The 13192-nt window shown below is 40.2% G+C and overlaps 1 protein-coding gene across 1 annotated transcript in view; it reads right to left on the minus strand.

The window, feature by feature from the left end:
• Positions 1–13192, minus strand: part of Exoc4 (exocyst complex component 4) — a 767731-nt gene that overhangs the window by 40573 nt on the left and 713966 nt on the right. The window contains exon 17 of the mRNA XM_036180825.1: positions 11527–11686. Within this exon, the coding sequence (XP_036036718.1) occupies positions 11527–11686 (160 nt within the window). The remainder of the gene's footprint in view (positions 1–11526; positions 11687–13192) is intronic.

Raw genomic sequence — 13192 nt, forward strand, 5'->3', positions numbered from 1 at the left:
TGGTTGGGTCTGAGCGACTGTGAGACTGGTGGGTAAGAGAGACTTGTCCTGACTGGGCCAGGCAGGAAAACTCCAACTACAGCAGGCATTCGAGAAGACAATCTAGGAAGGTTGAGCAAAACAAACCCTATAACACAGTCCAGAGTAGGAGGAATTTGCAGAACTCTCTTTAAATTGTTAAGTAAAGCTATTTAAAATATCAGTATAATTTCTACCTGCATTCTGATTTCTACCTGCATTCTAAGTACTTAGCCTTATATCCATGGATAAATGTAGCTCTCATCCCTTATCAAACCGTTTCTTTTTGCAGCCCAGGTAAACCATTACAGTACACTATAAATGGTCAAAATGCAAAGAACAAATGATGATGGGGTGCCCAGCCCTAACAGATACATCTACACTACTACCCCAACACAAGGCTCAGGAAATATCATGGAAAAGAGGGCAGAAATATATACAGGCCAGAGGAACAAGATGTCTCTGGGAGACTGTCTTCTCTAAAGGACAGGAAAGCTGCACCGTTAACATATCAACAATATGGAGCCTAAGCAAGATCTGAACATCATTTGATATGTGATGTGGATGGGGGAAATATCACAAGGGTCCTACTCAAAGATGAAGAGCTACAGGCAATTAGTGACACTGACATGGGAGGAATTAGTCTTCCCCAGGGATCAGCATCTGGGCATCTAACACCAGGTAGTCAGCTCCAAAAATATATACCTATGAGCAACATCAAATGGACTCAAGACGGTTACATTTGTACACATTTATATCTATATATGTAACAGGAATATTAATGAAAAATATGAGTGGCAGGAAAATATAACTAGAAAAAATAAAGAAAAAAAGTATATTTGTGTGTTAAGACTCTAATTGAGAAATGATTCTATATAAAACAGAGACCTGATGTTTACCAAAATGATAGCCTTAACTTCATGTGGGTAAGAGCATACTGAAGTCCAGTGACCTAAGTGTTATCTGATATCTGTTATTACATGAACTAGGAATTTACTTAATCTCTTAAATGTTTCTCCTTTTTGTCTACAAGATGTGATAATAACACACACACACACACACACTCCCACACACACACACAATCTCAAAGAACCCACGTGGAGAAAGCATTCACTACAGGTATATGTACCAAGCCCAGTCACATAACAGTAACAATAACAAGTACCCTCACTTTACCACAATAGTGTAGCCTCATTATCATACATGAAAGTAACAAATTTAGCCTTGAAGATAAGTTACACCAAACCCATTTGTCTTTTAGGAGCTGCCCTTATTTTAGAGAAAGCAGTTTATTCCCACAGGTCTATAAGATTAGGTATAAAAATTATTTCTTGGCAACCTATTTGTATTTATTGATGGGTACTCTCTGAAACAAATGTAAACTCAGGTATTTTAAAATATTTTCAAGTCCAGAACATGTTTATAAAAACTTTCAATTTATGTGAGCTTTTTTAAAGAAGAGAAAATAAATAACATAATGAGCTGTAGACATTCAGAAACTAAAACTAAATAAAGTCCTGGTGACTAGTCACAAGAACTTCATGATTAGTGAGGAGGGAGAATAGGCTAATAAAAATGAGAGCACTAAAAAATTTAAAAATATAGGAAAAAGTAAAAATCAAGCACATAAAACAATAATTTCAGAACACAAAATTAGAAAAGTTAGATTACAGACAGAGAGAATACTATGAGCAGGCACATTATGGAAGACTTGAGAGCAAAGCTGTTTTGTTCCCCATGGCTAGGTGCTTCCTTTCAGCATCTGGGTCTGATCTTTCCAGATCAGGAGATGGGGAGGGATACAGAGGGTACTTCCCATGTGTGTGTCTGTAGTTAGTCTACAGAGCAACCTTTGGCCTCATTCCTCAGGTCTCATCCAACTTCTTTTTCAGAAAAATGGAACGTATTAAGTCCATGAGGCTGGACTTAGCCTCCGGGATCTGTCTCCATCTCCTCACTGCTGGGATTACAAGTGTGGTCACCACACTTAGCTATTTTTATATGTGTTCTGGGGACTGAGCTCAGGCCTTTTACACCCTAAATTACTTTACTGAATGAGCTGTCTCCTAGGTCTGTGCTTCTGAGTTTCAAGCATGTAAATTTCAACACTACATCTTTATTTAGAAAAAAAGGAAGGGGTCAGCTTCTAGCTTTTTAGTAAGAATTCTACTAGAGTTAATACATGATCCGAGAACGGTGTAACTCTGCTTTCCAGGAAGAAACATGGTTTCACTGGGAGGGTTAACTTAGTTTCTTAAGCACAGAGATTACAGACGCACTGACAGAAATGGCATCATCTGATGAGAGATTTCGGGACAAGTCGCTTGTACTCCTTGAGATCTTCACTGTGTAATAAGGACACCTGCCATCTCTGCTCATCTCTGAGCAATGCCAGTTCCAGAGAAGACGCTACAATAGGAAGACTGTCACTGCCAGTAATCTTGAGGAAGCCCAAGCTCTAAACTGACTGTAGGCTATCAGGACAAGAACGGATAATTTCGGAAAATCTTATTTAATCTATGAGAACTCAGACATTAATTACAGACAGGCATTTTTCTGGGAAGATTCTGAGTTCTCATTGTTCTCTGGTGCTCTGTAGAGGATATGCAGGCTGGTGAGGAATGCTCACCTGCATTCAAAGAGCCCCAATTAAATGATTAATTAGAGACCAGTTAATTGCTGGAATGTATGGAATCTACTTTAAGTATAATAAACTTAGAGAGGCAAGAACAGAAGAAAATAATATAGGCAGAATGGGGTCAAAAGTCAAAAGGGGGTTAAAATCAAGAAAAGTAACATTATTTAAATATACTTAAAGAGAATCCTCAAGAAAACACTCAGCAATCAAATTATGCACATTTTTGTTTTATTACTGAATTTTATTAGTAGAGGCCTTTCTTTACACCAGGCAGTAAAAGCAATAAAACTCATCACTTAGCAGTCTTCCCTCCTGCTAAGGAGTCAGAGCTAGCTTTTTATCCCTAATGAATTAAAGCTACTTCTTAGAACTTTGGAGGTCATCGTCATGAGGAGAACTTGGGCAGAAGACTAGCTTCTCTTATTCAGTCACAAATCCAAATGGCTAACGCTCCAAGAATCACTCAAGGGGGCTTGCCAAAGAGGCTGGAGTTGGGAAGGAAGACAGGGCTCTCAGAAGGATACAACTGGTTAAAAATGGATGGTGAAAAGAGAACAGGGTCTGCAAGGGGAGGCAGTCACTGTTTTCAGCCCTGTCACTGAAGTCACTTCAGGAGCAGAGCCTTTCAGATCACAGGTCTGTCCTGATGGCTGTGGGTGTTTCCAGTAGGTGGCAGCATGTCATCGCTAATTCTCTAGCAAGTTACGCCCTGGTCACTTCAGATAGGAAAACTTAACAACCTTCCTGCAAAAAACCACAGTAATGTCCCGCTGTAACAGGCCTGTAGAAAATATACGGTCATAACAGCTCCATTCAACATCCTCAGCCATGCCAGGGATCATTTGTGGACTTATCAAGGCACAAAGGTCAAGGACAAAGCAATGTCCCACTTAGTTTCTGGGCTGTTGTCTCCTAACTCTGTTACACTGAGGAAGAATCTGGGTAGGTGACCTCAGAGGATGTGGAGGACTTAGCATGAGATACCACTTGCCTTCACTGGGAGGGAGGAGGCTCCGCCCATTGATGGAAAGTAGTAGTCGTCTATGCAGGCAGTAGCAAGGCTGTGTGCTTTGTTGGCTTTTTGCATCATCCTCTTCCTGCCCTGTCCTGTGGACCCCTCCTTTCCTCTCCTCTCCTGCAGCTCTTTCCTTCCCATTCCTTTTACTGTCCGGTCTTCCAGATGACTGCTCTCTCTCGTTTCTCCTCTCCAAGAGCTGTAGATGGCTCATGCTTCCCCAGGTCTGTTGGTCTAACCCACCCTGTCTGTTAAGCTCCAGTCTCACAGGCATTTTACATATGCTGGCACTGAGGACCCTTCCCACATCAAGCCCAGTCCTCCCATTGTGCCTTCTCTTACTTGATGTGCTGATGCTGTGTCCATGTCAGACTCTCCAGGGTCACCCTTGAACCCTATTCTCTGCCTTCACCATTCTCCCATTCCTTAAGCCCAGCTAGTTGTTGACCTCCTTCACACTTGCCATATCTGTTTTCATTCCAGCCAACTCCGAGCCTATTCATCACCTGTCCACCACACCTTCGGCAACCACTTTCCCACTGAGGACATTTACCTAGTGTAGGTCCTGGGGCGAGGCCTTGCCTATGGAATTCCCATTCTACCAGGTAGACAAGGTACGGACAACCAGATAGAAAACATATCAGGTTTAGAACAAGAAATTAATTAGGGCAAGGAAAATAGTGAAGGGTATATTTTGAATTGTGGGCAAGAAAGTGGAATCCACATCTTTCCAAAAGGAGATCTCACTTCTCTCAGGACTCATCTTTCACTGCCCCTCACTTCCTGATTGTGCCTCTTTCCCCAACTCTGGATAATTCCACTTAGTACTAAAATAAATATCACTTCCTTATAAATTCTTCCTTGATTGTTCACCTCTCAGGATGATTAGGGAAATGCAAAAATGCCTTGACAAAGTTCTTATTAATGTGAATATAAAAGCTGAGCTACTCATTTTCTATGTCAAATCATTTGGGACTTTTAAAGCTTTAAAGCTCAACATTAAGAAAAAAAAACTTATTGCAATCTAATTCAGCTAGCATACAATTTCCATATTTGAAGTCTAGAGTTCAAGATCATTTAACATATTTGTAGGGTTGTAGAATCCATTTTAGAACCTGTTAGTCACTTGTGAAGAAACCCGAATCCACATCTTCATTTTTCTCACAACCTCCAAACACTAAGTAACTGCTAGCTTACAGCTTTGCCTATTTTGGACATTTCACATAGTCACACACAATGAGTCCATTCATGACCAACTTCTTTAATTTGGCCTCGTATTTAAAGGTTCATTATGTATTATGTTTCTGTATTTCATCTCATTTTATGGCCAAATAATATTTATTTTATGGACTCACATTTCATTTATCCATCAGTTAATTATGGATATCATTACTATGAAATTTGGGTAGAAGTTTCTGAGTACATGTATTTTTCATTTCTCTTGTGTAGAATTGTTGAGTCATATAATAAACCTTTTGAAAAAGGGATAAACTGTTTTTCAAAGCTGCTGTATGTTTTATTTTCCCAATAGCACAAATGAAGCTTCTAGTTTCTCTATATCCTTGTCAACACTTAAAAAACTATCTTTATGTGTATGGGTGTTTGTCTGCATGTATATCTGCTCCTTGAGTGTGCACTGCTCATAGAGGCCGGAAGAGAACACTGGAGTCCCTGGAACTGTGAGACACTATGTGGGTGCTGGGAATTGAACCTGGGTCCTCTGGAGGAGCAGCCAGTGCTCTTTAACCAAAGAGCCAACTCTTTTTCACATCATTTTCTTCTTCTTTTTTTTTTTGTTTTAACTGTTGCAGTCCTATGGGTATGAGTGGCATCTCACTGTGGTTTTGGTTTTCATTTCCCTAATAACAAATGATGTTGAACATCTTTTCATGCTCAACATACATTGTCTACTTGTAGATCTTCATGGCATGTCTTTGACAACAATTTAATAGACTATTATTTAAATTGTTTTGAGTCACAAAAAGTTAAGAAGTTATATTCATTATTTCTACTAATAACATCTTATACTAATTTGGCACATTAATCACAAATAATGAACCAATATTAATTTACCACCATTAACTACAGCCCAACTTCACCCAGATTTCCTCTGTTTTTACTGCATGCTCTTTTTATTCTAGGACCCCATCCAGGATAGGATAGATTTAGCTGTCATGTCTCCTGGGTTCCTTATGGCTGAGATGGCTTCACCAATGTTTTTCTTTGTTTATTTTCTTTCGAAAGACTTTGATATGGAGGAATGCTGGTCAAGTATTTTATGGCTAACCCTGTATATGAATCTTTCTTGTGATTTGAATGTAACACAAGCTTAGGGAAAGACCACAGAGGTAGAGTATCAATTTCATCACATGGTATCAAAGCAACATATTGTGAACATGATTCATGCATGTTGATGTGACCTTGATAAATGAGAGGCTACCAATTTGGCCTTTTCTATATCATAGTAGAGACATTCTGGCTGCATTTTTGTTTGTTCTAATCATATCTATGCTACTAAGAGAAGCCTGTTTCACTTGAAGCTGGCTCCTACTTTAGACAAATTACATAGGAAAGACAAAGGCATACAAATCAAGGTATTTCAAGCCTCTGGTCAAGTCTATCAGCAGCCAGTTCTCTGTAGTGAGCTAATGTAACCCAGGAACAACATGTGACACGAAAGTATCTTCTTCAAACACTCCTCTGGACTCCGAGATCCCTCTTTTCCTAAGCTCTTTACTTTCCCCAGTGGCTGTTTACTCACTCTCTGCTGGCCCTTTTCAGCAGCCCAGCCTCTAAAGAGCAAGGCAGTCACTAGGCCCAATTCTCAAAGACAGCATCTTTTTTTCTCTACCTGTTCTCCCAGCAAGATCTCACTTGTCACTTTTTCTTCTGGCTTCAAACAGCATGTACAAGCTGATGGTTCCTGAGTTGTTCTCTCTAGGCCAGACTCTCCTATATGCCAGGTTTCTTTCTCAAGTCCCTTCTCTTGTCTCTACTCATATCTATAAGAGACATATCAAACTGAATGTATCAAAATCAAGCTTTTGGTACCCCTACCATCTACCCAAACTCAACTCGCTTTACCCATAGTCTGGTTCAGGACATTAAAACCTCATGCTTTGAACTGATCAGAAGAAAACAGAGTCACTGGTTCACCCTGTCACCTTGACTACTGCAATCCAGCCTGAGCTGACTTCTTGGGATCACCATTGTTCACCTGGACAATGTTCACCTGCTGCTGCTTTCTTATGGACCCTTCTGCTCATGCTCAAGCCTTTACCTTCTTCTCCCAAGTCCTCTGATTTTCATCAGAGCAGACAGGGGGATTCGGACTGTGGTACTCTTCTGCCTCCAGTTCATTTCTGCCTCCTCATTAGCAGTTTTCTACTTCTTTCTAAGTAAAAGTCCATGTTACAATGGCCTTCAAGGTCTCAGGCAGTGATGTTACAATGACCTTCAAGATCTCAGCTCCTTCGAATACATTTATGGTCTTACTTCTCCCTGATCATTCTAGCCACACCCACCTTTCTATGCTTTCCCAGTCAAGCACGCGCCTTCCTGCTCTGGGTTTTCCCTAGATCCTCTGCAGGCATGTTCCTGCTAGGACTTTCACAGACCCTCTCAGTGCCCGTTTCTAAGCGTAGTTTTTCATCACAGACATCTGGAAAACTGACATACGTTGCATTTTACCCATTAGTTTGTATTTTGCCTCACAAAAATGCAAGTTCATCAGAATTGACATACTCATATCTTCTGATGTACTTTACATTTTACCTATCTATTAGTTTGTAGGGCAGGACCAAGAGAGGACACACTTCCAAAAAATATCTGTTCATTGACTAAAGGACTAATAAGGTAAAGAAATGTTTTCTTCTCCATTTTACAATCGGTACCTTGCTCAGCTCTTATTTCCTTATCTTTGTGAGGCTTAAATGAAGACATTTGTTTAATGAAAGGCAGAATGAGGGGTGGGGTGAGGCAAGGAGCCATAAATCTTAATGAGGAAAGCAAGAGGCAAAGCAGCCTGGGAAATACAGAACAAAAGGAAAACTTGCCAGGCTTAGCAGCTATGCCTTTAAAGCCAGCACTTGGTGAGTTCCAGGGCAGCCTGGTTTACACAGCAAGTTCCAGGCCAGTGAGTGAGATCCTATCTCAAAAAGCAACAACAACAACAACAACAAAACAAACACCCAAACAAATAAACAAAAACTTAAAAAAACAAACAAAACCAAAAACCAAAAAACCCCTGACAAATCCAAACCTAATCCAAACCCAAAGACATGCTCTCCCCACAACAGAAGGAAGACTTGAGAAAGAGAAGAGGACCTGGGGAAAAAACTCTGGGATTTTCCTTTTAATTAGGGCTTCACCTCATCTACACAGCCTGCTAGATATTCCTATCACAGACCTTGTTACACTTTTGCTGTACTTTCCATCTTCCTACCACATGGACGCCATGGCAGCTTTGGTGACTTACTTCTGTAAAGGAACAGGGCAGTTCAAGTTTAAATGAGCTTCCGACGGACGGACTCTGCTCCCCCCACCCCCATACACACTTAGCCATAAACTTTCCAGTTAATCTGCTATGATTTTCTTGGGCAGAAGTCCTTTTTGATTCCAAAAATTAACAGTGGGATAAAGAGTCAAAATTACAGCAAAATGTAAGTGATCATTATCAGGAGGGCAGAGCTATCAGTAATCCTGGCAATGTCCAGGCTGTCTTGATTCTCTGCTCACTTAATCTACCCTAGTAGAGATTAGAGTGCAGTGAGACAGACAGCCATCCCCAGGCAGGAGAATCCACAGAAGTAGAATCATTCCACACCCCGTCATTCTCTAGTATAGAAAGATGCTGTCTGTGTTTTTGGCTGGCCAGGAAGGCAGTGGCAGAAAAAACCTACAAGTGCTGTACAACTTCTTGTTAAGTCAGTTTTCTGACACATGGCGACTGGTGATTAATTACTTGTTAGAAGATAACGTTTCTATAGAGATTCACTGGAAACACACATGCCCTTGTCCATGCTTGATTAGGCACTGCTTGCGGAAAGCCGAGGCACACTGCTGCAGTCTGTTCATTCTGCCTGTTTAGGTATTATTCTACACAGCTTCACATTTGGTAGAATTGATGGAACCCATTTCAGAAAACTATCCTCTACCTCAAAAAGAGGAGGAAAAATAAGGCTATAAAATATGTCTATATGAGAACAAGAGCAAATAAGACAGAAGAGACCATGGACTAGCAGGGCTATGTTACTACTTTTGGTAATATCTTCTGGTTTATAAAATTGAGAGACACTCTTGTTCCTTAGGAATGGATAGAAAGTTGCCTATATTTGCTGATTAAAACTTTCAGGGTAGAGAGCCTAACTGGTCATTTTACAAACTCTTCATTAGCCTTGATCTGGCATAGAGCCACTTTCTCACAATATCTAGTGATCATTTACTGTGTTCCAAGCACTGAGGAAACAGTGTGAAACTCCCCATTTAGTAAGGAGAGATGGTCTCTGAACCATCTGGAGCACAGAATCCCATGCTATATGTTTACACCAGCCTGTATAATCCATTACAGAAGAGAGATAACATTAGACACACCCCTCCCTGGTGGTCATGTTCACCTTTTACCTACTCCTTGGACATAATTCAGAAATCCAACTGTGAAAGGCATGACTGAGTTGCCGTTCAATTATATCCTGCAGAAACCCTTCACTGGAACACAGCCCAATGATGCCAATCTCAGTGCTACCCTGTCAGGGCTTCATGATGCAGACGCTGGGTTTTCAGTATGTGTTTGGGCCCCATACTGTCTGCCAAGAACTGTGTTAATTTACTTATTTCGGCTAAATAAAAAAAAAATCATTTAAAAAAGGATGATTGAATTTAGGAATTATATTCCTCAGAGAATTAGTAATGGCTCTTTGTATCCCTCAGGCCTCCATGTTCTTAACTTCCCCTTGTCAATGTTATTATGGATAGACTAATTCAATAATGAGATCATTTCCCCTAAGAGCGGCCAAATAAATGCAGCATTCAGTCACACCTGGTTTCCCTAATCTGAACAAGGGAGGCTTTCCACCAAATTTATCCTAAAACATGGAATTTAATGAACACATAAACACACACACACACACACACACACACACACACACACACACACACACACACACACACACACACTTGCCTGCAAACAGCAGGAAAAAAACAGGGAGAGTGAGGGGCAGAGAGAACCAAATGGTCACCAATACAACAAACATAGAGAAGGAAAGTTAAAAAGTAATATATGTGGCCACATTCAAAGCAAAGAGCCCCAGTACAAATGTCGTTATCACCGTCAAAGTCACATGGTACTGTATAATTTGCTTAAATACTCAAAAACTGTTTCAATTTTTCCTGAACTTCTAGAGGAATCTAAAAGTCAAATGGAAAGAAACAGAAGTAATAAATAAGCAGAAACTTTAGACTACTAAAAACCAACATTTTCCTAGCTAAAAAGGCTTTGAAAATGAAGTTTATGGACTAGTTGACGTAACTGTAAGTAACAGACCATGGGGGAGGGGGGAGAAATTGCTAATGTACTGTCATCTACATGCTACAAAACAGCTTGACCTGTCAATAAAGCACCAAAGGTTTGATTATTTAATATAACAATGTGGGGAGCAGATGAAGTAAAATAAGATTAACCCTAGCATTTAAAAAAGTGTCTTAAAAGACAGCATTAAGAATCGAGACAAGCAAACCTTGAGAAGAAAAAGGGCAACGACTCCTCTCCCAGTTGGAAGAAAACTGGACAGGTTCCAACTGGGGCCAAGTAGAAGCTGTATCAGAAGAGGCACGTGTAAAGCTAACTTCAGTATTTACCAGGTAAGAAACAAAATGCAAAAACGCTGACATCCAAAGTGATTAGAAAACAAAGTTCAGTTAATTGTACCATGGATTTGTTCACTTATTGAAAGTAATATTTTCTAGAAGCATTAGTATTTGAAAGATCATGTTTTCAAAGATTATTATTGATATGGGAAAATGCAATGAATACATTTTAAGTTACATTAACATAGTTATAATTTTGTAAAAGAGATACCTATGCATGTGTATGTATGAAAATTCACATACTTTTGTACTGTGTACATGTACTCAAAGCCAGGAGAAGGCAGACCAGATATCCCTGTCTCTAGGCCAAAGGTTTATCATCTTACATATCTTGTAAAATGTGCATACATTACTCTTTTACCCAGAAAAAAAGTCACCAATGCTTACTAGCATGAAAAACATAAGTTTGAGGTCAGTGAGACAGCTCAGCAGGTAAAGATACTTGTCACTAAGACTGGGGACCCAATTTCAATCCTAGAACTTCCATGGTGGAAGGAAGGAACCATAAGTTGTCCTCTGGTCTATCTCCACACACACTCTATGGCATACAATCCCCCACCCCACTCCTCCCGACCTCTGTCATAAAATCAATAAAGGTAAAAAATATTTAAAAACAGAATTTATGTTAGGCAGTAGTAAAAACCATCTGGAGGGATGTTAAACTTTGAATAGAGTTTTGTAGAATACTGCCTTCTTTTCTTCTTTTCATGTGTGTGTGTTTATGATAGGAATGCATGAGTATGCTTGTCTGAATGGATGTGTGTGTGCTTACATGTGGAGGCCTGAGGTTGATGGCAAACAGCATCCTCTGCCATTCTTCTACCTTATTTGTGGAGGCAGGGTCTCCCAACCAATCCCAGGTCTTGGTCTGGGGAATCTTAGTCTCTTCCTTCCAAGGCTGGAGTTTAAATAAATCTCTTTTTAGCAAACAGAAGCTCATTACAGGCAATGAGCTTTGGTGTAAGAAACCTAGCCCAATATTCCCTCATACCTTGCAAAGTCCAAGTCGGCTTCCCGTGACATAGTGATGTTGGTCAAATTCTGCTGAAGAACAAAAATGTTCCTACACATTTTCTTGATGCCAGACTCACTGATGCGCCGGAAGTACTGGGCTCCATTAATGAGGATGCAGGAGATGAGGTGTCCCAGACCTGAGGGGTTAGCAAAGTGTAGTGAGGAGACAAAAAAGATATATTAGTGGCATCTGGCTTAAAATTATTCATAGGATTGCTCTTTTTCATCCTCCACACGTTTAAATGACTGAAGAAAACATGTATCCCAGTTGCCACAGCAAATCTTACAATGATTTCATAATACTTCTACAATGTTTTAGTAGTTGCAAATGGAAAACTTAATATAGTCAGCTAAATTTGGTATATTCACCACCCAGCACTGTAATGCTCACCTAAAGCCACCATCCATAAGGGCTTCAAGAAAAAGTCAGGATGCTATAAGCTATGACATAAAAAGGAACTGTACAGTATGTGCAGATATTTGGAGAGATCTGTTTGGTCTCCCTACTCATGAAACAGAGGAGGGCACACATTGGACTTTGAACATAATTGGGAGCCTATGTATATAAAAATAAGTCAGTCCTAAGTTGAGCTTTATGATCAATAATGCTAATATTTCTCTTTCCATCACATCAGCCATCTTCCAGTAACTTGCCAAAATGACAGACACAACGGGAGAGAGGAGAGGCACCCGCTATATGTTCTCTGGGCCTTTTAGGTAACATGGAGTTGCTCCTTTGGCCACTTACATACAAATCTACAAGCTATTGTAGACACCAAGGGAATGGACACTGTTTAAAAAAAGAAGGCCCTGTAAGTGTTACCATGGCAAAACCAGAAGAGTTTACTACAGTGCTACCCAGCATGCCATGGGCATCACTGTGAACAAGCAAGTTAAGGGCAAGACTCTTGCCAAGAGAATTAGCGTGCAGACTGAGCAAATCCAGCACTCTAAAAGCTGAGACAGCTTCCTGAAGCGGGTAAAAGAGAACAACCAGAAGAGAAGGGAAGCCAAAGGGCAGGACACCCAGGTTCAGCTGAAGTGCCAGTCTGCTCTGCCCAGAGAAGTACACTTTGTGACAACAGGAAGGAGCCTGAGCTGCTGGAGCCCATTCTAGATAAACTTGTGGCCGAATATACAAAAAGAAATGAAAGACCTGGACTGCAAACAAACAAACAAACAAACAAACAAACAACAACAATGCCAATCTTTAAAAAGAATCAATCAATAAAATATGGGCTCCTGCAACAATGCTAATAGATTTCAGCATTGGTAACAGGGTGAATGTATAACACAGTAATGGATAGAAACAGAGCATTTAGGAAAACAGACTGTGAGTTCTGCTGAATTCCCAGCAGACATCTATGGATAGTTCTGGGGTCCTGTAAATGGTTTGTTTTCACATTTGAAGGATTGTCCTATTATCTTGCTTTTTTTTTGTTTGTTTGGAATATACATATAATATATACATACATATATATGGAGAGAGAGAGAGAGAGAGAGAGAGAGAGAGAGAGAGAGAGAGAGAGAAGTCTTACATATTATGGGTTGGCCTCAAACCCTGACCCTCCTGTCTCCACCTCTCCAATGCTGGGATTACATGCATGTGTTGGCATGCTGACTAGGTTTATATATGCTAGGGA

The sequence above is a fragment of the Onychomys torridus genome, chromosome 3 (assembly GCF_903995425.1).
Source record: "Onychomys torridus chromosome 3, mOncTor1.1, whole genome shotgun sequence".
In the NCBI taxonomy this organism is placed as follows: domain Eukaryota; kingdom Metazoa; phylum Chordata; class Mammalia; order Rodentia; family Cricetidae; genus Onychomys; species Onychomys torridus.